The 24,883-nt window shown below is 53.5% G+C and overlaps 1 protein-coding gene across 4 annotated transcripts in view; it reads left to right on the top strand.

Annotated features, from left to right (window-relative positions):
- Positions 1-9: 9 nt before the first annotated feature.
- Positions 10-24,883, top strand: part of TAB1 (TGF-beta activated kinase 1 (MAP3K7) binding protein 1) — a 33,487-nt gene continuing 8,613 nt past the window's right edge. For 2 of the 4 annotated variants that reach the window (XM_058741244.1, XM_058741243.1), the window contains exons 1-7: positions 11-132; positions 15,083-15,219; positions 15,566-15,719; positions 21,925-22,011; positions 22,543-22,681; positions 23,487-23,600; positions 24,195-24,306. In XM_058741244.1, coding sequence (XP_058597227.1) covers positions 100-132; positions 15,083-15,219; positions 15,566-15,719; positions 21,925-22,011; positions 22,543-22,681; positions 23,487-23,600; positions 24,195-24,306 — 776 coding nt within the window. In that variant the 5' untranslated portion in view covers positions 11-99. Of the gene's footprint in view, positions 133-15,082; positions 15,220-15,565; positions 15,720-21,924; positions 22,012-22,542; positions 22,682-23,386; positions 23,601-24,162; positions 24,307-24,883 lie in introns of all 4 variants that reach the window. The other 2 variants (XM_058741241.1, XM_058741242.1) reach the window with 2 other exon arrangements.

Here is a 24,883-nt window from a genome sequence, read left to right as displayed (position 1 = left end):
GTGGGGTGGCGCTGTGAGCGTGCCCCTTTCAGGCCGCTCTAGCCGCCCTTCTCGCCTGCTCTGCTGGGAGGCGGGCTCACCCGCGGGGGTCCCTCCAAGATGGCGGCGCAGAGGAGGAGCCTGCTGCAGAGTGTGAGGAACGACCCGCTCTCCGGGCTGGGGGTTGGGACCCCAGGGGGCGGCCTGTCGGGTGCAGGCGCGGGTCCCTCTCCGCCGCTGGGCAGCCTCTCTCTCCCTGACGAGGTGTAGCCGCTGCCCTCCTCCCCCGACTCGGGGCCGCCCCCCCCCCCCCCCCCCCCCCCCGCCTCATTCCCGAGGCCGGCGGCGCGTGCGGCCCCGCGTAGCCCGCGCGTGCGCGCTGCCTCCGGGCGGTCAGGGGCTGGGATTCGCGATCGCAGCGACCCCGAGCGTCAGGGGCGCGTCGAGGGTGGGAAGCGTCCCGGGGCCGGAAGGGAACGTGGCGCGCGGTGGCGGAGATAGTCGGGGCGGTGAGCCCACCCCGGGCGCTGAGCAGCCGTGCGGTAATAACAGTTACAGCAGCAGCAGCAGCAGCCCGTGGTGTACCGCTCATCACCCTCCAGGTTTTCCGCCAGTTGCTTTACGCTATAAGCTGAATTTTCATCACAGCCCTGGGAGGTGGGTACTCTTATTCCCGTTTGACAGATGAGGAAACGGAGGCACAGATGAGGACAAACGGTGGTCGTTTGTCCAAGGCCACACAGCCAGTAAGTGGCAGAGTCAGGGTTAACATCAGACTGCCTGATTCCAGAAACGGGGTTAACCTCCAGGTGATACCGGAGGAATGACTCGAGTGGCAGCCTGGGTCCTGGTCCTGGCTCTCGTTGGTCATGCCTCGGTTTCCTTAACTGTAAGGTGAAAGCAGGCAGTGGAGGGTTGGTCCCGAGACTCACCCTTACCCCCAGTCTGGACCTTCATGGATTTGTCGCTGGTGTCTTACAGCCCCTGCGCCCTCCTGACACGTGCACATGGATGCATACACATCGTGGCATCATGAGCCCAATCGGACCTGCCACCGTAGGGTGCTGGTCCCCTGGGTCCCCCCCAGATGTGGCAAGCTGTCGTACTTGCCCTGTGGATTTGCCTGCCTCCTGTACTTGTGATCCACAGTGAATAGTATCATCAGCACTTTCCACCACTAGGTGCCAGGCATTCAGTAAATATTTGTAAAATAGTAAAGCATTTGTAGCCCTGTCCAGTGCCTGGCCTTGGCCTTACAGCAGCCGTTGGCCCTGCCCTTAAGGGACTTAAAGCATAAGAATTGGAGGAAGGGTGGGGCGCCTGGGTGGCGCAGTCGGTTAAGCGTCCGACTTCAGCCAGGTCACGATCTCGCGGTCCGTGAGTTCGAGCCCCGCGTCAGGCTCTGGGCCGATGGCTCGGAGCCTGGAGCCTGTTTCCGATTCTGTGTCTCCCTCTCTCTCTGCCCCTCCCCCGTTCATGCTCTGTCTCTCTCTGTCCCAAAAATAAATAAAAAACGTTGAAAAAAAAAAATTAAAAAAAAAAAAAAAAAAGAATTGGAGGAAGGGTGACCTTCAGTGCTGTATACTAAGGACAGGCTTTGTGTAGATGGGCTTTGAAACTGCTCTTCTGGGACAGCAATTCCCAGGGCTCCCCCGTGGGGATTGCTCTCTCCCCCTCCATACTTTGGCTGAGCCTTTCTTTTACCGGTGCTCTGCAGGTCAGCCTTGTCATTGAGTTAAGTAGGCCTGGCCCTCTGCTCTGGAAGCTCCCAGAGGGCAGGGCCCCTGTATAAATTTCCCTGTTGTAAAAATTCCAGACCTCTGGGCTGGACTGTGGCGAATGTTGGAAGTGGTAACTGCTGTGGAGGGACTCGGCTTGCTGAGGAGAGTGCCTTCCAGCTTCCCCCTCTTCTAGATGTGATGGAGCCCAGGGGACTCAGGTTAGACAGCAGCCAGGCTTTGCCAGCTCCGGAACGTGTTCCTGGGTGGTAGCAGAATCTTTGGAAGATGGATAATCGGCTTTAAGCACATAGCCTCGTGATGAAAGGCCAGGGGGTGGCAGTGATGTCCACACGAGAGCCCTCCCATCCTAATGGTGATCAAGACATCCCTGTTCACAGGGCGTCTGAGTGTCCGGGCAGTGTGTGTGGCTCGCTGACCGGCTCTCCGCTGTCCTGTGGTAAGATCAGCTCAGATACCGTCATTGAGCAGATGGCTGTGAGGCCTACCACACAAGGTCGGGTAGCTGTCACCCAAGGATACCCTCACGGGTATCCAGATGGCAGAGGTCCCCAGGCAGCGTGGTCCCTTAAAAGGTCTTTTGAACAGAAGAAGAGCTTTTGAAGGTAGCTTGGTGCGTTCAGAGGAACTTGGGTCCTTCACGGCCTAACAAAAAGCACAGGTTTCGAATGGACTCGGACAAGTCACTTAACATCCCCAAACCTTGGTTCCCAGCCGAAGGGACTCCGAGGAGTGTTGTTAGAATTAAATGAACTCACACGTTACAGTCCCTAGCCTAGCGTAGTCACAGTCCAGCCATGAAGTGCCACCTTAAGTTCTGAACACTCAAGTGTCACTGAGCTCTTACTCTGTGGCAGGCACTGTGTGGGTATGGGGGACACTTCCCTCGTGAAGCCTGTGTTCTGATAAGGGAGACCGCAACAACGAATAAATACAGATTATGATATAATAATATCTATAGCATCAGGTGGTGCTTCACAGAAGGGCAGAGGGGCCATTTTAGACAGACTATTTGGATGAGACCTCCCACCATTTGATGGGATGCAGTAGGGGATTTGGGAGGGGTATTCCTGCCTGAGGGAAGAGGGATGCAGAGGCTTGTGTGTTTGGGGAGCACCACGGAGGCCAGCGTGGCTGGAGTAGAGCGTGTTGGGGGAGTGGTAGTAACCAAGGTCCAAGGGGCCTTGTGGACCCTGGTGTGGACTTCTTTAGGCTCTATTCTAAGTGTACTATGAAACTTGCTGGTGTTTTTTTTGTTTTTGATGTTTGTTTCTTTATTTTGAGAGAGGGAGAGAGAGCAGGTAGGGGAGGGGCAGAGAGAATTCCAAGCAGGCTCCGCACTGTCAGCACAGAGCCGGACGCGGGGCTTGCACGAACGAACCAGGAGCTCATGACCTGAGCCGAAATCAAGAGTCGGACGCCTAACCCACTGAGCCACCCAGGCGCCCCGAAACTTGGCGGTGTTTAGGAGGAGCACGCGATCTGGTTTGTGGTTGGAGAAAGAGCCCTGTGTCAAAACAGGTTTGAGTGGAGAGAGAGTGGAAGCTTGGGACCTGCTGCGTGGCGCTCCCGGGCGTCCAGGCAGGAGTGACGGCAGAGGAGTGGAGAGAAGTAGCAGGTTCTGGCTGTATTTGGGAGGAAGAGCGGGTGTGATTTGCTGCTGGATCCGATGGGTGCGTGACAGAGGGAGAAGAGGGAAGAAGGACTATAGGATTTCACTTGGCACAACAGCGGTGCCCTTCACCGAGATGGGGGACCCTGGAGCGCATTTGGGGCTGGGAGAATCAGGAGTGTGGTTTCTGCCTGTGCTTTGCTGTACTTAGTCATAAAATGAAAATCGACTTGAAATTAATTTTTTTTTCACTTAGAAACATCACTCGAGCGACCACATCCATGAGGTCACAGGTGCTGGCTAAATATTTTTTCTAACATCCATAATAAATACACACCCATTAAAATAAAAACATCCGTTAGGCCATCACCCACAGCCGTCCCCTCCGCCGTCAGAATGTGGCCCAGCTGCTGCTGCACACAGTAACTGCCCCACAATTATTAGCAGCCCCTTTAAGCATGTATTAGGACTATATTTGTGATGAAAACATAGAGGGCCTTTGATGAAAAGCCTGCTGAAAGGGGGGGGGGTGGGCAGGGGTCGAGCTGGTCCCAGAGAAGTGGGGAAGGAAAAGGGGGTCATTCAGAAAGAGAGATGGCAGGAGGCACCGGGTATTTTCAGCTTTTGGGAGAGAAAGAACAGCTGCCCCCCCCCACCAGCCATCTTCCTGGGGGCATTATTCTCTCATTCTGAGCTTCCTTTTTGCCTCCAAGGAATCTGGGTGCTTTCACCACAAAAACACTCAGCCTTTTCATACCATAATTTGATATTCAAGCTGTGGCCTGAAGTTGGAACCGTGCTTTATCCACTTCTGCTGCCCAGGAGTTTGAGATGAATCTCTGTGGGGACTTTTCTGGCCTATTATGTGACGCGGTAACATATGTATATGAAGCGGCTTCCATACGTGTGCAAAAGGTGTTTGTGACACCCTTCACTGGGTCCGTACAACTGGATCACCGTAGAAAGTTTTCATGTCAGAATACGAATTTGGGGAATTCCCTCACACAATCAAGTCAAAATTAGGCTTTTTGAAACAGACTTCTTTCTTACTGCCTTTTGTGTTAAATTTCTTCCGAGAAATTAACTTGTAACCCACCAAAGAGTTACAGGGGTGCACGCTCTCCGAGGTGCGTATTTACGCGGCTCTGTGATGCCGTGTGAGCGTGGGGGGCCCCCCTCTTGGCTCCCCAGGCGCCCCTTGCCGCTGGTGCTGGCTGGCCTGGCATTTGTGGGTGTGGAGAAGGTATGCGTCAGTGTGTGCAGGGGTGGGGAAGGGGGCGGTTTGTGTGAATAGGAAATATGCGGCCTTTCCAAAAATTGTTCAGGCGTGTGGAGGAAGGAAGCAAGAGACTTGGCAGTGGGGTGGAGTCAGCATTGGATGCTTGGCATGGCTAATCCCCGGTGGAGGGGGCAGAGCTGGGACAACAGGATGGCAACTCACCCAGCCACAGCAGTGTCAGAGGGACTTCGGGGCCACTGCTGAAATCGGGGAAGACCAGGTACTCTCATACTCCTATGTGGGTACAACCTCCTGGAATTCTCTGGCCACCTGTCATGGAATGTCTGAGTTCCTATGGGGACTGCATTCCAAGCAGGTCCTTCCTCTCAAGGAATGCTCACAAGTATATGAGAAATGGTCCGTAGGTCATTGGATCTAAGACACCATTAATGATAAGGACCCATCACTATTTTATATACCACTAAGAAAGAAAACCCACTGCCAATTAACTTGAAACACACCAACTTCAGGGATTAAAAGATAGAAAATATATGTCTTAGAATCAGTGGCTAATTAACAATACCAGGTTACAAAAACAAACAAACAAAAACCACAATAAAACAGGGGCACCTGCCTGGCTCAGTTGGTGGAGCACATGACTCTTGATCTCAGGGCCGTGAATTCAAGCCCCACGTTGGGTGTAGAGATTACTTAAATAAATACACTTAAAAAAAAAAAAAAAAACACAACAGTACCAAGCTATAGCATGAGAGTTGCCAGAAGGCCAAATGGTTAATAACCGGTATGTGTAGTGAGCCACCAGGATAGATTTCTCAGGGAAGGGACCCTGGCACCTTGGGCTGCATTGTCCCTGAGTCTGGGACACATACAATGAGGAGGTTTGGCATGTGCTGGCATGAAAGTCATTGCTTTTCTGTTCTCTTTCACACTCTGATGATGTCAGGAGAAAGACTTGGTTTGGTCCTGATATATCCTTAATACCTTTCTGATTCTTTTTTTTTTTTTTTTTTTTAATGTGTGTTTATTTTTGAGAGAGAGAAACAGCACGAGCAACGGGGTGGAGAGAGAGGGAGACACAGAATCCGAAGCAGGCTCCAGGCTCTGAGCTGTCAGCACAGAGCCTGATGCGGGGCTTGAACTCACAAATGGTGAGATCATGATCTGAGCCGAAGTTGGACGGTTAACTGACTGAGCCACCCAGGTGCCCCAGCACCTTTCTGATTCTTGCAAGTCTTCTCCCCCACTTAAAAAAAAAAGTTTATTTATTTTGAAAGAGACCGCGAGGGGGGGAGTGGCAGAGAGAGGGAGAGGAAGAATCCTAATGACGTGCCAGTTCAGAGCCCGATGCAGGGCTCGAACTCATGAACTGGGAGATCACGACATGAGCCGAAATCAAGAGTTGGACGCTTAAGCAACTGAGCCACCCAGGTGCACCCCCCCCCCGCTTTTTTTTTTTTTTTTTTTAAGTAATCTCTACATGCAACATGGGGCTCAAACTCCCAACCCCTAGATCAAGAATCACATGTTCCACCAACTGAGCTAGTCAGGCATCCTACCCCTGCTTTTTTTTTTTTTTTTTTTTTAAACAGAGAGGGGGCGCCTGGGTGGGTGGCTCAGTCGGTTAAGCGTCCGACTTCGGCTCAGGTCATGATCTCACGGTCCGTGAGTTCAAGCCCGGCGTCGGGCTCTGTGCTGACAGCTCGGAGCCTGTAGCTTGCTTGGGATTCTGTGTCTCCCTCTCTCTGACCCTCCCCTGTTCATGCTCTGTCTCTGTCTCAAAAATAAATAAACGTTAAAAAAATTTTTTTTAAGCAGAGAGAACAGGGCTCCAGCTCAGAGTCTACAGCAGGCAGTAAGTTCAGCTGGACTCTAATAACCTTGTTTTGTTTTCATTTTTTATTATCTGCAAGATACAGCAAGTAATACTCATTTTCTGCTTATAATAGTGAAAAAGTTTGTGTTCAAAACAAAGTCACTTGAGTAAAAGAAAATGTGACAGTTTATTTTATTTTATTTCTTAAGCTTATTTATTTATTTTTGAGAGCGAGAGGCGCGCGTACAAGCCGGGGAGGGGCACACACAGAGGGAGACAGAATCCGAAGCCGGCTCCAGGCTCGGAGCTGTCAGCACAGAGCCCTACATGGGGCTCAAACCCACCAACCATGAGATCATGACCTGAGCCCAAGTCAGATGTTTAGCCAACTGAGCCACCCAGGCGCCCCAAGAAAATGTGGCAGGTTAAAGAAAAATTACGAAGCAGATTATTTCTTGAAGACCGTGAGCGGATGGTGGAGGTTTGGGAAACACGGGCCTATGGCTCCCGTTGGATTTGAGCAGGGCCTTTGGAGGTGGATGGGGCTGGGAAAGACAGAAAAGGGGAGGCCTTGCCTCACTCACTGTGGATACATTTTAAGATACTTTTGGGTAATCTTTTTTTTTTTTTTTTTTTAACATTTATTTATTTTTGAGACAGAGAGAGACAGAGCATGGACGGGGGTGGGGCAGAGAGACAAGGAGACACAGAATCGGAAGCAGGCTCCAGGCTCTGAGCCGTCAGCCCAGAGCCTGACACGGGGCTCGAACCCACGGACCACGAGATCGTGACCTGAGCCGAAGTCGGACGCCCAAGCGACTGAGCCACCCAGGCGCCCCTTGGGTAATCTTTTAATAGCGACCCAAACTCAGGTGGCTAGGAACTTTATGTTTAAAGAGTGCCTGTGTGAAATAAGGAGGACTTTGCTCAGCAAGTTTCACGTTTATAAACAGTCGATTTGTTCTAAAGTGTGTGCTTGTTTGTGCGACTGTACCTCTGGGGTCAGTAGCCTCTTCATTTGGGGTCCCCAGAATACATCTGGCCCTTCAAGTAGAGCAGACCTCTGGGGGAAGTGTTACTTCCCTCCTGTGTTGGTGCAGACACCCTCCTGCAAGAAGTAGGTTGGCTTCCCACTCCTTTTGTTCTGGTCGCAGGTTTTTCGAGATCACGCAGAACGCTGTGTAGAAGGCCTTGGCTGCACAGGATAGACAGCTGAGTGAGATTGTTAATCTGTGAAAGGGTGAGATTCAAAATTATGTCAACAAGCTGGAAGGCTGAGATGAAAGCAGTAGGATATAATCCCACTAAAGTCAATTTAGGTTGAAAAGAATCCTCTATAGGAGTGCGTGCGGTTGGGGGAGACCGCCTGGATAGAACCGCAGGGGGAAGAGACCGTTATTTTAGTCAACAGCCAGTGGGAATTTTCACGCGGAGGCTAGATGCCAGTCTCTTCTTTACGTGTATGAAGGTTCTTGGGTTTTGTGTCTTGATTTTTCTATCCTGCCACCCTTCTGACTTCTTTTGAGCTTTCAAATTAATTCTTTAGGTTTTCCAAATACTATCAACTGCAAATGGAGGGAACTGTACTTCTCCGGTTCTTAAGCTCTGCTTCTTTTATCTAATTGCGTGAGCTGACGCCTCCAGGTCAGTGTTAGGTACCGGAGGAGGTGGGCATCCTCGCTGTGTTTCTAATCTTAACAAGAATGCCTCTTGTGTCTCCCCCACTCAGTAGATGCTGGCTTTAGTACCGACTGGCAGGTTAAGAAAGTGTCCATTGAGTACTGTTTTCTTGAGTGTTATTATCAACGGACGAAGACTCTCCTTAAATAAACAATAGCACTGGAATCCACAGCCATTGACCTGAACACCAGTTGCCAGCTAATGAAATAACGTGTGGTTGGTCCTTGAACAGCATGAGTTTGGACTACAGTGATTTACCTATGTGCGGATTTTTTCTTCAGTACACATAGTACTATAAATGTATGTTCTTTTTCTTATGATTTTCTTTTTTAATTTATTTTTAAATTTTTTAAATGTTTTTGTTTGTTTGTTTATTTATTTAAGAGAGAGAGAGAGAGTGCACAAGCAGGGGAGGGGCAGAGAGAGAGGGAGAGAGAAATCCCAAGCAGGCTCTCTGCTTTCAGTGCAGAGCCAGATATGGGGCTCGAACTCACGAACCGTGAGATTGTGACCTGAGCCAAAACCAAGAGTCAGACGCTTAACCAACTGAGCCACCCAGGCTCCCCTCCTTATGATTTTCTTAGTGTTTTCTTTTTTTCAGCTTACTTGATTGTAAGAAGTCAGTACACAATACGTGTAACATACAAAACATGTGTTGATTGTTTATGTCATTGGTAAGGCTTCCAGTGGAAGGTAACCTCTATTAATAGTTAAGTTTTGGGGGACTCAAAAGTTACAGACTTTTGACTGCGCGGGAGGTTGGTGCCCCAGCCCCCGCGTTGTTCAAGAGTCAACTATATTTCCAAAATATTACTAGTTCATCATTATGAAAATCACATTTCAAAAAGAGCTCTTGGGGGCACCTGGGAGACTCAGTCGGTTGAGAGTCCGACTTCGGCTCAGGTCACGATCTCACGGTTTATGAGTTTAGTCTCGTGTGTGCACTGTGCTGACAGCTCAGAGCCTGAGCCTGCTTCGGAGTCTGTGTCTCCCTCTCTCTCTGTGTGCCTCCCCCGCTCGTGCTCTGTCTCTCTCTCTCAAAAATAAAATTTAAAAACATGAAAATAATTTTTTCAAAGAAGACCACTTAACATCATAGAGGTGTCCGGGCACTAGTCATCAATCCTGTCTGAAGAACCGGGTGCTTGTCAGGAAGTGGACCACCGTCCTGGAGTCTTTCTGATTTGGGACAGCTTGTTACTCTGTGCGAGCTGAGCGTGGCTGTGGCGGCCCGCGCGGTACCAGCCCGCCCCTGAGAGCAGTGTCACCGACGCCCATTGGGCGAGTGAGTTGTTTTTGTGCCTTGAAACACCCAGGTGGCGAGTTCCTCAGTCACCTACTCTAGTTCATTTCCTTCCTTCCTGGAAAGAGCCTCTCTCATTAGTGTTTGTCAGAGTGTATCTCACAGTGTCAAGTGGGGCCCATACGTTGCTCGGGTAATAGTTACTTTTTGCTGCAAAGTATGAATTTGTTGTAAAGATTCGAGTCCCTGGAAGCCTGTGTCTGACCCTCATGGGAGTTAGGGAATGGCAGAGGGAGTCTCGTGATTGCGGCATCGATGACAGGTTTTGCATCACGGGCGACACATTTGTATTGTTCATTTCCTACTAGAGGTCAAGTTCAATCCCTCTTAATCTTATCTTTTTTTAAGTTCATTTATTTATTTTGAGAGTGACAGAGACAGCGCAAGTAGGGGAGGGGCAGAGAGAGAGGGTGAGAGAGAGAATCCCAAGCAGACACGGGGCTCAAACCCAGGAAGCCGTGAGATCGTGACCTGAACCGAAACCCAGAGTCTGATGCTCAACCAACTGAGCCACCCAGGCACCCCGTCTTAATCTCATTTTTAATCACAGATAGGATTTTAGAAAGTATGAATGAACATCTTCTCCTGCATGCTTCGAAACAGCTGTGGCGCTTCGGGGTGCTGAATAGTGGTCTCGACCCATCTTTTCAGGAGGAGGACCTGAGACCCTCCAGACTGGGGAGATGCTTTTGTGCTTAATCTTTTGCTTAGTTTCATTTGAGTTGCAGGCAGGAGACAGACCCTAGAAAAAGATTCTTGGGGAAATTTATTTGCCAAGTTGCCCAACCTCTGTGAGGTCTCTGACAGTGGAGGCATGCTAACCAGACCTAAGACCTAAGCGATAATTGGCAACCTCTGATTGCTTAATCTTTTGCTTAGTTTCATTTGAGTTGCAGGTAGGAGACAGACCCTAGAAAAAGATTCTTGGGGAAATTTATTTGCCAAGTTGCCCAACCTCTGTGAGGTCTCTGACAGTGGAGGCATGCTAACCAGACCTAAGACCTAAGCGATAATTGGCAACAAAGCAGTTCGTTGAAAAATAATTAATTCCTTGGCAATGAACTCCTTTCAGTGGCATGGAAGGAAGGCCCTACCCTGTCCCCACCTAGGGACATAGGCACACGCATATATATGAACACGGTAGAAGCCATTTTCCCCTCTGGTCACTGCAGAGGCTATGCTGGCCTTCTTGCATTTACTTAAACCTCACACACTTGTTTTGCTGCCTCAGGGTCTTTGCACATGCCATTTCCTCTGCTTGGAAGGCCCCTTTCCCACTTTCTGAAAGGGCCACTGCTCCGTGATCATTTGGGTCTGGCTCAGAGGTCACCTCTTCAGGGAGGCCTCTTCTCTTTTTTTTAATGTTTATTTATTTTGAGAGAGAGTGAGCAGGGGAAGGGCAGAGAGAGAGAGAGAGAGAGAAACCCAAGCAGGCTCCACCCTATCAGAGCAGAACCAATGTGGGGCTCGATCTCATGAACCATGAGATCATGACCTTAACCGAAATCAAGAGTCAGATGCCCAACTGACTGAGCCACCCAGGGGCCCCTGGAGAGGCCTCTTCTGACCATTTCATCTAAAAGCCCTCACCATCACTCTCTGTCCCCTTACCCTAATTATTTTTTCCGTGGCTCGTATCTCTGTCTAAAATATTTTATAATATGTATCGTATTGTAATATTGTATTGTAATATATATAATATTTATTATATTAGCATGTTGGAAGTTTCTCTGTCCCTAGAAAGAAGGCTTCAAACAAGGACCCTCAATTATGTCCTGCACTGTGGCCCCAGTGCCTAGAATGATGTCAGCCTTGTATAAATGCCCAGTAGATGTTCATTGAATACATGTTGGTATTAATTGAATACACTATAATTGCATAATGTCATATGTGGAGTCCAAAGACCTAATTAATTTCACATTTATATTAAGAGAGACATTTGTATCACTCTCAAATGAGACCGGTCGAGATTGCAGCTAGAAACAATTTGTGTTACTGTGACAATTTTTCTTCCCATATGTCACTTGACCTAAAAGTGCTGAGTGCCTGGTGTCGTCAGGAGCTGAACGGAATTTCAGCTCTTGCTGTTTCTTTTCTATGGCTAGGTTTTGGTCACATTTTTTGTTTTCAAGTGGCTTTTCAGCCCTTGTGAAATTGTGTAGATGTCCTATAAAGAAGACGTAAGTAAATTTAAAGACATACCATGTTGGTGGATTGCAGAATTCAGCACGGTGAGGATGTCAGATGTCCTAAATTGATCTATAAACAATTCCAGTCAAAATCCCAGCAAGTCTTCCGTGTAGATATAGACAGGCCAATTCTAAAATTTACGTGGGAGGCAAAGGAGCTAGGATCGCTGAAACCGTTTTGAAAAAGAATAAAATTAGAGGCAACCCACTACCTGATTTTATAATATAGATTATAAAGAAATTGTAGATTTTATAATATAGACTTTTATACAGATTTAAACTCTAGATTTATAAAGGTATGGTAATCCAGAGCATGGAATCGGTGGAGGGATAGACACATGGATCCATGGAACAGACTAGAGTCCAGAGACAGACCCACACAAGTATGGCCAGTTAATTTTTGAAAGAAGTGCAGAGGTAATTTAATGGAGACAGGGCAGTCTTTTCAAGAAACAGTGTCACAACAATTGGCTATCTGTATGTGCAAAACAAAACCCAAAACAACTTAGACCGAAACTTCCTGGTGTATGCAGAGGTTAACCCTAAATGGATCACAAGTCTAAATGTAAAACCGTGAAACTATCTGAAGAAAAACCTAGAAGGTCTCTGGGGCTGGGCAGAATTCTTAAGACACCAGAAGTGTGCGCCTTGAGAGAGAAAGCTGATAAAATGGGCTTCATGAAAACTAAAAACTCTTGCTTTGCAAAAGGTACCGGGAAGTGAATGAAATGACAAACTACAGACTGGGAAGACATACTTGCAAATCACGTGTCCAACAAAGGACTTGGTCCAAAAAACACAAAGGGCTCTCCGAACTCAACAAGTGACCCAATTAAAAGATTGGCATAATGGGCACCTGGGTGGCTCATCCGGTTCAGCATCTCCCTTGATTTTGGCTCAAGTCATGATCTCATGGTGGACCGAGCCCCACGGCAGGCCCTGCGCTGGGCACGGAGCCTGCTCGAGATTCTCTCTCCCTCTCTCTCTCTCTGCCCCTCCCCCACTAGCACTTGCTCTCTCTGAAAAACAAACAGAACAAGCCTTACAACAGACTCTCCTCCAGAGCTGTGTGGATGGCAAATAAGCACATGAAAAAAATGCTCCACACCGTCATTGGCCGTTAGGGAAATGCAAATCAAAGGCGCGATGGGATCGGCTGCACACTTCTCAGAATGTCTGCATTGAAGAGGACCGCGGCGGGCGAGGGTGCGGAGCCCCTGGGACTCTCGCCCGTTACCGCTGGGAATGGTACACCGCTTTGGGAAACAGATTGGCAGCTTCTTACCAAACTAAACCGCAGTCTCATCCCTACTCCGGAGACGTGAAATGTTATGTTCGCACCAAAACCTGCCCGTGAACGTTTATGCCAGCTCCCTTCCTCATTGCCGAAAACCGGAAATAGCCCAGATGCCCTTCAGTGGATGAGTGGACAGGCTTCTGCATCCATCTGACGGGAGGCTCCCTGCGATGAAGGGACAGACTTGCCGCCCGCAGTGACTTGGTGGGGGGGTGGCATGGGGGTTGGTCTCCAAGGCATCACGCGGAGTGAGGGGAACCGGTCTTAAAAGGTTATGCCTTACAAGACCTAGAGTGTGGTGGTGGTGGGCATCGGGGGCTGGGGAAGAGAGGGGAGTTTGTGTTTAGCGGGGACAGGGTTTCAGATTTACAAAAGGAGGGAAAGAGCCATGGGGACGGATGGCAGGGCTGGCCGCCCAACACCGAATGTATTTAGTACCACCGGACTGTACATTCGAAAACGGTTAAGACGGTGAATTTTATTACGTGTGTTTCATCACAATAAAAAGAAAAAAAGCCGCGTACTGCATAATTTCACTTAGGAGATTCTTGAAAAGACAGCGAACGTAGCGATTGAGCACAAGTCTACTTGTTGGGCGTTAGGGGAGGGGTGACTACGAAGGGGCAACACACGGGTACGTTTTGGGATGATGGGGCTCTTCCCAGATCTTGTGGCGGCAGTCACACAAAACACGTGTGAAAACTCATAGACCGGCATGCCAAAAAAAAGTCCATTTTACTATATGTTAATTTAAAAATAAAAATAAACTCCTGCACCCTGCAGAAGCTGCTCCAGGGTGCAAGACAGAACGAACCCGCTGGAATAAATGCAGCATCGAAGCAATTTTAAAAAGCCATAAAGGCACTCACTGTCAGTATGTAAATAAACAGAAGATAAAATTTGCCACAAAAGCTAACCACAGGCCATTTGCATATCTGATTGCAAGAGCCTGCTGAAGTGGTTTTCACATCCTTTTTTGAAGACTTACTACGACCTTACAAGAAATCGTGCACAGGATACATGCCTGTTGAATATTTCAGTACAGCGTTCCGTTCGATCCAAGTGTTAGCCTCTTTGCAGTTGACCTTCGGCGCTCCCCATCATTTCCAGGCCGGGTGGTCCTGGGAAGGCTCTTGGGAACCAGGCACGGCTCTCAGATAGGGGCCTGGTATGGGGAGGCTTTCAGTGAGAAGAATGGCGCATACCTGGGCCTTGTGTCAGAGCCGTTTCTGGGACTTCGGAGTGCACTCCTAGGAGATTTCGGAAATTCAGAATCTGTGTTTGGGCTGGGCCTGGACAGCTCTGCATAAGTGCACATGCGTGTATGTGAGGTTTAAAGCCGGACTGCCTGTTTTGAGATCCAAGGGGTAGAAAGGCAGTCAGATGCTGGCAGGCAGGAGTAGGGGAGCCGGGTGTAGGAGGAGTGCGTGAGAAGGGCTGTCAGCCGAGCCAGAGCAGTGGCAGCGGGAGGGGGTCTTCCTGAAGGAAGACTTCCTGGAGGTGGGGACTCCTGAGCCAGAGTTCTGAAGGACATGGAGAATTGCTAGACAAGGATAAGGAGTATATTCTTGCAGAGGGAAAAGAGTGAGGTGCCGCAGGCACTTGTACCAGGAGAGAGGGATGTGGCACGGAGCAGATGCGAGAGGGTGCCAGAGCAGAGCAGGGACCGAGGGGAGAGATGCCAAGGGCGTGGCGTGTGACTGAAGCTGGCTTGTAAAGGCAGTTTCTCAAGCGCCGTCGGGCCTCCCGAATCGGCCACCTGGGAGGAGCTGCCTGCGACGCAGGTATCCTGGGCCCCACCAGGACCAGACATTCTGGGGGTTGGGCCTGGAAATCTCCAGTTTTAACTGGTGCCCAAGGGGTTGGAGTCAGAGCCACGGCAGGGAGCAGTGGGGAGCCACCAAAGAGCTTTCTCCCAAGAGACTGCTTCTTTTGTGTGTCTCGCTCGTGTTTCGTAACACAGCTCGTGCTTAGAAACCACTGCTGAGCCTAGAATTTGGGAACTCTAGTTTTTTCCAGGTTTCCTGGGGAACGGCATTGTGGACTACCCATAAAAACATGCAAACCCTTCTGCAGGTGTTTGTTCATCCAAGCGCTGTTTTCCGGAAGGAAGCAGAACCGTCTGTGGGGCTCTGGGGCTGCTGTGTTCCTGTTGGGGAAGAGAAAGAAGGTGAGGTGGGGTCCGTCCTCGTGAAGGAGGTGACACTTTCTGGTTTCCTGGTGTCCTCAGGAGCAGCAGCCAAGCTGGACAGACGACCTGCCGCTCTGCCACCTCTCTGGGGTTGGTTCAGCCTCCAACCGCAGCTACTCTGCTGATGGCAAGGGCACCGAGAGCCACCCACCGGAGGACAGCTGGCTCAAGTTCAGGTGAGCCTTGCCGGCAGTGCCCTCCTGAGCCTCGGAGGCAAGTTTGCACCCATCCCGAGTGGGGCTTGCCACTGAGCTGTGACCCACGGGGGGGCATCTCCTGCTGTCCCTTCCACTTCTGGACCTCAGGCCGACCGAGGGCCTGCTACAGTGGTGTCAGGGAGTGTCCTGGAAGGCCATGCCGGGGTGGAATGATGGTCAGAGTGGGGGAACCCTGGTGGGCATCCGAAGCCACCACTGCTGTATCTCTGGTCTCCCCCAGTCCCGTGCCTCCTCCCCTCCACTTGGGAACCGGCGTCCCTCTTCTGCGAGCCCCCCGTCTCAAGCCGCTCCCCTTCTCTGTCAGGAGTGAGAACAACTGCTTCCTGTACGGGGTCTTCAACGGCTATGATGGCAACCGGGTGACCAGCTTCGTGGCCCAGCGGCTGTCTGCAGAGCTCCTGCTGGGCCAGCTCAGCGCGGGGCACACCGAGGCGGACGTGCGGCGTGTGCTGCTGCAGGTAGCGGGGGTCAGGCTGGCCGACCGCGACCCCGGCCGGTCGGCTCCCCCGGGAGCTCGGCCCTGCGGCCGCAAAGTGCGGGGTCAGCCGGGGTTGGTCTGAAGACGCTGCCGGCACCTTCTGTCCCGCAGGGCAGCGGTGGGAGCCTCTCCCGGCGGCCGGGTGTGAGGAGAGCGGTGGCCACGGGGCTTAGCATTTCAAGTGGCAGGTGCCCCAGGCAGCGAGGAAGTCCACGTAGGAGCCGTTTACTGCCCGGCAAGTTAAGGAGCGAGGATTCTCAAAGTCCACCGTGGCATCCAGTAATGCCAGAGGCCTGTGGCCGAAATGAGAATTCACCGCATGCCCTGTTGGGCAGTAAAATGAGATCCTTGCTCTGAGGATCCGAGTCCGTGGTGTTGGGAGGCCTGAATGGGAGCGGGGTGTACTCAGAAAAGAAAGACAGGGAGGCTCCTACCCGCAGAGGCGTTCGGGGTGGGTGTAGCAGGCAGTAAACCAGCGCGAGTATCACACAAGTCGTAGTGAAGTGGGTAGTGGGGACGGAGGGAGGGAGCCGCCCAGTGAATTCAACCTGCCGGCAGCTAAGAGGCTTGTCCCCTCCCGGGACCAAGGAACGGCAGTTTCCAGCGTTTGGTTTGGGGACGTCATCTGCGATTCAAAGCGGTGCATTTTGTGAGAGGCGCCCCCAGAGCAGGACAGCCCTGCGCCCAGCGCACCCAGGCCATCGTGGCGGTAGCTACCCCGTGATCCAAAGCGACAGAGGACCCTTGGGGGCCATTAGGCCGAGGAATAAAGAGTGAAGGAGCGGTAACTGAGAAAGGCTGGCGCGGTGGAGCTGAGGACTGATTGCGGGGGGCTGAGGGGTGGGTGGAGCCGGTCGAGAGCCCCAAGTGTATGGTGACTGGGATCCGGGCGAGGGAAAACACCTCGAGGTAGCATTCGTGTTGAAGTGCGAAAGGCTTTGATTGCCCCGGTACCCTCCACGCGGAGCACCCCAGACGGGATGTGAGAATCATCCCCCTGCCGTCGGCCTGACCGGACCGTGAGCCTGTCAGCAGCTGCCCGGGAGTCAGCAGAGACACGGACAAGAGGCCGGCCGTGGGGAACAGCAGTGCTCTACACAGCCAACTGTGCTGCCGCGAGCCCAGCGAGCTGAGCTGGCCCCGCCCTGCCACGGACGGTGGCCGCGCTGCCGTGCACGGAGCAGCCAGCTCTTGGCGGCGGCTAGCTCGGCCTGCTAGAGGCCCAGGCGGGGCCGGGGGCGCCTCCGTCACCACTTCCTCACGGCCCGTGGGCAGGGGGCCGAGGACCTCGGAAGCCATGTCCTCCTGCCCTCTGGAAAGACCCGCCTCCGCAGAGTCGGCCCCTTCCTGGGGGTGCCCTGTCCGCTTCCGGGAATGGGCCTCTGTGGCTGCGCGGAGCCACGTGGGGAGCCGTCCCTCACCCGCGACCTGATCAGAAGCGTGAGGGTGGCAGCCCCGGCCGGCGAGGGCCCCTGTTTCTAGCAGAGCCCGTTAAGGAGCCGGACTGCGATGTTCTGGGGGCCGAAGCGGGTGGCTGTGGAGTGCAGCCTTCCGGTCTGGAAGCCCGTGGGCAGCCAGGGGGAGCCGCCGTTAGGCCGTAGTCCCGGGACGCGTGGTCCGTGGCGGCCAGCGCTTCCACCTGGAGGAAGGAGCTGGCGGGCCTGATGAGTTGACCTCTGTGCCAGCTACAGAGCTTGCTGTCGGGCTCCTCCCCACCGAAGCGTGGGGGCTCCGTGTGTGGCTGCGGAGAGGGTAGTGGCAAGCGAGGTATGCGTCCGCAGTGCGAGGGCCGTGGCGGGCTTGCCGCAGCACGGCGGGGGCCGAAGCGTCGACAGTTAGTGTTTAACCTCAAGTGGAGTTTCCCAGCCTTCAGAGGACCGGTTGAGGCCCAGAAATGTAACACTTGTGAGCGGCCCTTGAATCTTATGTGGGGCGATAGCCCAACCTCTGTGCTGCAGGTGGGTCACATCCAATGGAGGTCGAACGCTTTCCGTAGCCTGCCTGATACGCCTTGTGATTTAAAGGGTGCCCCTTGCTGATGTTTAGAGGGGTTCCCAGAAGGCGTCGACAAGAGCGGTAAAATTTCTCTTTTACGTGTCCCAGTGGGTAATCAGAGAAGTATACGGGTAATTGTCCCCTGGAGGAGGGACGGGCTCCAGGAGACTGCTGGGTTCCTGGGCAGGGGCCTTGTGGCCGCCCCTCTCAGAAGTCAGGGTACGGGACCCAGATCCTGCTGCCGGGGCTGGGCCATGCCAAGAGGTGACGGCGTCTGCGGCACCTGAGCAGAGGCCTCTAACTTGGGTCCTGGCTGTCCCGAGAGGAAGTCATCAGGGTCCCTGATCTCCAGAGCTGCCAATATGGAGAGGCACGTGGGTCATCTTGTATGGGAGGGAGCCGCGTTGCAGGCCGCCCCTCAGTGGGGACCTAAAAGGGGCCCAGAAGGCCCTGTATCCCCTGGGGCCCCTCCGTTGGGTTCCTGGCTGTGGGAGGAGTGGGGCCTATTCACCTTTACCGGCAAACGAGATTTGGGCTTCAGAAAAATTCTTTTTCGTGTCTAGCTACGGCATTGGTACCACCTAATGCCTGTGGTACTGCATCTGACGTTTCTATAAGTTGTAACAGCGTGGCCTTTTGGGGGGGGGGGAGGGCTTACCCTTTAAGTAAAACTCTTGAGATTCTGGCCCCCGGGGTGCCTTCTCTGGGTTGGACACGGTCAGGGAGTGTGGAAACGTACCACTTAGCAAAATGACGGACCCTCTGACCCATCCCGGTTTCTGGCTGAGAGGAGGTGTCTCATCCAGGGTTGTCCGCTTACGGTGGGCCTGAACTCTGATGTCAACGGAGGGATGGGCCCAGTGCCAAAATCTGAGTCAGGACACGGGACCTTCTTTCTCCTTATCTCCAAGGGCTCTGCAGGCTTGCGGGGATCTCTTCCTCAGAGCCCACCCCCTTTTTTGTTTTGTCTGTCTCCTGCCCTTGTGGCCTGACACATTTGGCCCCCTTGCTGTGGTGACAAGTCCAGGGGTCCTCTAGGGTGTCCCTGATAAAATGGGTCCTCAATACCCTGGGTTTTTTGATTTTGTTTTTGTGTTTTTAACGAAGTATGAATTGTAGAATCTTGGGCCACCCAGCCAACTGGCGCATCTCAGCCGCCGCAAACAGCAGGTGGGAGCCTGTTCCAAAGTCCCAGAAGAGCCAATCAGCACCCTTCTCCTCCCCACTTCGGGCACATTTTTCTAGAAAACCTTGCACTGCTAGCGTGGCATAGTCCCCTGTCTCCATTTCTGGTTCACACTGGTCGTTGTTGGACATCTCAGTTCGACGGACGGTAGCAGGGAACGCCTGGGATGGGGGCTGCTGCGTCCTGCCCTAGGGTGCCCCGGTATATCTCCCGGGAGTTAGGTCCACCTCAACCAGCGCAGCGCTCACCGGTGCCTTTGGGAGAGTCCCCCGGCCCCAGGAATGTAGCAAGAGCAGTTGGGTGCAATATGCCACTGTGCCCAGTAAGGCCCAAGCCGCGTGAGCGGGGTTCTTACAAGAGTCTAGTCGATTTTCAACCTCCTTTGGGGACTTGGGAGGAGCTGGTACCGTGTGCTCGGGGGCCCTGCTTTTAGCGAGGGTGCGTTTTGCTCTACCACGCCAGGGGTGGGACTGCCAGTATCCCGTGGGGTTAGGGGACGATCTGCGACAGCGGCAGGGAAGGCAGCAACACCGGAGGTGCTGGCCTGGGGTGCCGGGATGCCCCTGGTGGAGTTGCCTCTGTCACGGGTTGGGGCCGGCTGCCCAAGCTTAACACCCAGTCCCAACCACCAGCACAGTGGCCCCAGCTGCCAGCCTCCCTCTCCAGGACTAACCTAGGGGAACTCTCTTTGGCTTCCAGGGCCATACGGCCTGCGCCCCTGCTGGGAAAGAGGCAGAGTCCTTCCGTCCTAGTTATTAGCTCACTGTGGCTCAGCTTTCGCGTGCGATCATAACCAGTCACCTCCAGACCAGACACCCAGTGGGGTCTCATTTAGAGACTAATGGGAAACACAGCCACCTCAGATTGGGGCCTGCCGGTCGGCCGCTGCAGGGGAGTCCGATCTTTTACAGCGTAACAACTTAGGGTGGGGATTTGTGGCAACACCCAGAGGCAGTGCCAAGCAACGCCACGGACTGCCAGCAAGCAGTGCTTCCTTCCCAGAGAGCCCTGTCCGTCCGGGAGAGGAAGTTTGTGAGCCATTCACAGCCCCGAGGCATCGTACAGGGTACAGACTGCAGGGCACCTGGGAGGCTCAGTTGGGTGAGCAGCCGGCTCTTGATTTCAGCTCAGGCCACGATCCCAGGGTTGTGGGATGGAGCCCAGCATTGGGCTCTGTGCTGAGCATGGAGCCTGCTTAAGATTCATTCTCTCTCTCTCAAATTAAATTAAAAAAAAAAAAAAAAAGGAGATCCTATCCTTGTCACCAATGGTATGGAGAAGCCAGAGCTGGGATATTGAATTAAGATTACGTAGATTATAACCTGATGACACGGGGTCAGCAGGTAGCTCCCTCAGCATCCAAGCATATGTCCCCTCTGGGGATGTGAGACCCGTGGGGGCTGTTTTGATTGAAGGCACAGCCTCAGTACCGCCCCAGAAAGGTAGTGTCACAGATTTATTATTACTTACAGATCCCAAAGCAAGGGGGCGCCCCTGGCCTGGGGAGGAGGACAGTCCTCCCTCCTCAGTCCAGAGCCAGCGGGAGATAAAGAGCAGGGTAGCGGGGCGCCTGGGTGGCTCGGTCGGTTAAGCGTCCGACTTTGGCTCAGGTCATGATCTCACGGTCTGTGGGTTCGAGCCCCGCGTCGGGCTCTGAGCTGACAGCTCAGAGCCTGGAGCCCGTTTCAGATTCTGTGTCTCCCTCTCTCTGTGACCCTCCCCCGTTCATGCTCTGTCTCTGTCTCAAAATTAAGTAAATGTTAAAAAAAAAATTAAAAAAAAAAGAGCAGGGTAGCAAGCACCTATTACTTCCAGGTCGGTCACGGTGGAGCTCACAACTTTTTGTAGCCTTAATTCTAAGTGGTTATTTTAAAAGGTGCTGCCAGGAGCAGCGACGCGGGAACTTACGGTGGGGATCCTAAGCTCAGACCCTTATCTTGGTGTCCAGACTCTGGTTACGAGCAGGGTTATCACACTGTCAGACGCCTAGGCAGCAACTCAGAAAGACAAAGTTGTTTTATGAGAACAGGGGCTCCCCACCTTCCCAGAGCGCAGGACCGGGCAGCCAGCCAGCTGCGGTCCTTCCCCTTGACCTGCAGGGTGGGCTGTGGAGGAGATGCTTCTGGGGGAGGGGCGTTAGGGATGCAGCCTCAGACCCACGGGTGCAGTGGGCGGGGGCTGAGCTCGGGCGGAAACAGGGTAACCGAGGGCGATCCCGTTCCTCCAGGTGAGGCTCCGGTGCTCAGTCTCTGGTGGCTGCCGGCACCGCTGAGCCCTGCTCCTCGCGGGTGCTCATTGGCCGGTTCTGGTTTCTGTGGGCCGTTCTGGAGCTCTTGTTCCTGGCACCTCTTGTTGGAAGCTCGTCCAGAGGCACTTACTTTAAGATGAGAAGGATGGATTCCTGTTCCTCGAAAACTGTTCTCGGCCGTTTTCCAGCATCAGCACCTGGGCCAGAGGCCTCCGTGGCCTCAGGGCCCCGCGCCAGTGACTCTGGCTGCACCCTCCCCTGCTCAAAGGCAGCCGTGTGACCGGCGTCGAGGGACTGGCAGGACGCAGTAGCGATACTAGGTGGCACTGATCTAGACTTACTCTGAGCCGGGGTTTGGGGGCACAGGGTGGATTGTCTCCGTCACCTTCAGAGTAGCGCTTGCCTCCCACGTGGATGAGGAGGTGGAGACTGCCCAGCGGGCCGGTGGCGGACGTGGGCTTCACCCCTGGTGACCGGACTCCCAGCCTTGCTGGTAACTCCTGCGCCGCCTCCTGCCTCTCTGGTCTCCACGGTGCCACCTTAGCAGCAACCAGCCCCGTGGAGCTGATGTCTCTGCCGGAGGTTGCTCTCTAGGAGACGTAGCCTTGCAGAGCCCCCTGTGAAGCCCGCATCACGTGACCACCTGCAGTTAATACAGAGTTCGTCACTATTAATAGGACGCATTTCAGTATCTGGTGACGGTGGTATTTTGAACTGGCCTGTGCCCTGACACCCCTCCCTGTCCTCTGCCTCCAGGCCTTTGATGTGGTAGAGAGGAGCTTCCTGGAGTCCATCGATGACGCATTGGCTGAGAAGGCCAGCCTCCAGTCCCAGCTGCCAGAGGTAATCCCCCGGCCTGCTCCCCGGCGTGGGGGAGGGGAGCACGCCAAGGCCTGGCTTTGCTAGGAGCAAGGACTTACCTTCCATGTCACTGTCAGGCCACTGACACGACTGGGCCAGAGCAGCAGGATTCAGGGGACTGGGTGACAGACTCGTTCCTGCCTGAGGGACTGGGGGACGATGCGTTTGCAGGGGCCCTTGCAAGAGGCCTCCCTGGCCCATGCAGGCAGCTTCACTCCGGCCCAGCATGGGGCGGGCAGTGAAGAATATGAGGAAAGGCCCTTCCAGTTCAGTCCCCGACCTCACCCTGTGCGTAGCCTCGTCACCCACCCGCTCACATCACCCACCGGCACTTTCAGAACTGACGGCACAAGTCGGGTCATGTCTGGCTTTCCTGCAAGAAGCCTGTCTGGGGCTACAGTGCGGCTTCATCCTGGCCCGGACCTCAGATCCTTGCCTTCGAAGGGAGGGGGTGGCTGGTGAGATGGTCTCCGAGGACCCGGCCTGCTCTGACCCCCTGATGACGGCCTGTAGGGTGTCCCTCAGCACCAGCTGCTTCCTCAGTACCAGAAGATCCTCGAAAGACTCAAGGCACTGGAGAGGGAGATTTCGGGAGGAGCCATGGCTGTGGTGGCGGTCCTTCTCAACAACAGGCTCTATGTCGCCAATGTCGGTGAGCCACCTACCCGTCCCCGGGCGGGGAGTGCTGGGCAAGAAGTAGCCTCAAGGTCTGTGTGTTCTTTGGACTGTCCGCTTCCCAGACACGTAAGCTCTCCAGCCCGCGTCTCCTGAGACTGTTGGATAGGTCTCCCTGTTTCTCTGCAGGAGCGTCCCAGTCCCAGCCCGGGGAGCTGGAGGTACCAGCTAGGAGGCAGGCATCCCGGCTTTAGTCCCCGCCCTGCCCCAACTGACTCTGGGCGAGTTGCGCCGCCTCTCTGGGTCGCCTCAGTGGCTTCCTCTTCAGGAAGAGGTTGCCTGGCTCTAGAACACCCACTCGGCATCCCACAAAGGGCGGCGAGACGGGCTGGGTGAGGGGCCACAGGGATATTTGGATTTCATTGTGAACAGAATTAAAAAATGTAAAAAGATAAGCATGTGGCGAACCCCCGTGTGCCCATACCCCGGCCACAGCGATCACCTCCTTGGGGCCAGTCTCATTTCCTCTGCAGCCCTTTGTCCCCACAAACCCCAGACATCATGTCGTTTTCTCTTTGTAGATATTTCAGTATGTCTCTCTAGAGAAAAGGTCTCTTACTAAAATCCTAATCATCCTAGGATGACACTGGAAAAGTTTAACCTAATTCCTTAATATCATCAGCACGCCCTGACTGGTGACTCACCCCAGTGGTCTAAGCCTATTTTCTTTGCTCGTTTCAAGGATTTCCTTGGGTGAGATGCCTGACTTTTCTCTCTCTGCTCAACGTGTCCTGCCCCTCCCTGCACCCAGACTTTGCTCAGCCGCTCATATTCTGCTGCAGGTACGAACCGTGCCCTTTTATGCAAATCCACGGTGGACGGGCTGCAGGTGACCCAGCTGAACGTGGACCACACCACGGAGAACGAGGACGAGCTCTTCCGCCTGTCTCAGCTGGGTGAGCGAGGGTAGGGCCGACCCCTCCGCGGCTCCCCCTGCGTCCTCTTCCCGTGTCCACGTAGAGAGAGGCGTGAAGGGCTCGCTTGGGCCGTGACCTTGGGGGTGGATCCCGGCTCTGCCCCTTACTAGCTGGTGATACGCAGAATTTCCTAAGTTTTCTGTGCCTCAGTTTCCCCATCTGTGTAATGAGAATCATAGTAACACCTATCTTGGGGCGTTGTGAGGGTCGGGAGTCCGTATGTGTCAAACGTTCGCGAGAGTAGTGAGCGTGCGGTAGGTTCTGTGATCGGCAGAGACTGAAAGGCCAAAGAAGGCCCAGGATTGCAGCCACCTCGGCCTAGCTGCCCCCTCCCCCCAAATTCCCAGGGAGCTCTGCAGCCCAGGCCGCTGAGTGAGGGGGCGTTCTGATGGGGCTGGGCTCTGGGGACCCCGGGGCGCTTCGGGGTAGCCGCTCTCCAGGGCGTCCTGGTGTGACTTCATTCTCTGTTCGCTGGGTCTTCGTTGCCTTGTTTTTGTGGCTGTGTCTGGATCCCCTCCTTTGAGTTTTTCATGACGGACAGGATCTGGGATCCTGTTGTCCTCCCTCTGGCAGGTTTGGATGCAGGAAAGATCAAGCAAGTGGGGGTCATCTGTGGGCAGGAGAGCACCAGGCGCATCGGGGATTACAAGGTCAAGTACGGCTACACTGACATCGACCTACTGAGGTAGGTGGCCCATCCAGCTGCCCCCTGTTTGTTTGTAAGGCCAGAGGGCCTGGGCAAAAGCAGACTTTAGGCTCTAGGGACAAAACGTAGTTTGAGGTAATTCAGAGCCCAAGAAGACCTTTCTTCCTCCCAGAGATGTTGGCGTGTGGCCCTAAACCCAACGAACCAGGAGTTGGGGTTCTAGCGTAGGGTAGCAGGCACCTGTTACTTTCAAGGTGGTTGGGGTGGAGGTCACTGCTTTTGGAAGCCTTAATTCTAAGTGGTTATTTTAAAAGGTGCTGCCAGGAGCAGCGACGCGGGAACTTACGGTGGGGATCCTAAGCTCAGGCCCTTATCTTGGTGTCCGGACTCTGGTTACAAGCAGGGTTATCACACTGGGTCGTGTTGGGGAGCTGGGTCAAAGCCAAGCGTGGCGACCAATGCCACAGAGCCTGACACAAGAGGCCAGTGTTGGCACGAGCTGCCTGGTGTGGATAGGGACGGACCAAAGACCTGCTGGTCAGTGCTGTCTGTGGCTGGGGCCGGGGCAGAGGTGTGAGACAAATTGGACACAGCCCTCGGAGGACACTGCCCTTGT

This window comes from Neofelis nebulosa, chromosome 8 (genome assembly GCF_028018385.1).
Source record: "Neofelis nebulosa isolate mNeoNeb1 chromosome 8, mNeoNeb1.pri, whole genome shotgun sequence".
NCBI classification, from domain to species: Eukaryota; Metazoa; Chordata; class Mammalia; order Carnivora; family Felidae; genus Neofelis; species Neofelis nebulosa.
This window is presented reverse-complemented; position numbering and strand designations above follow the sequence as displayed.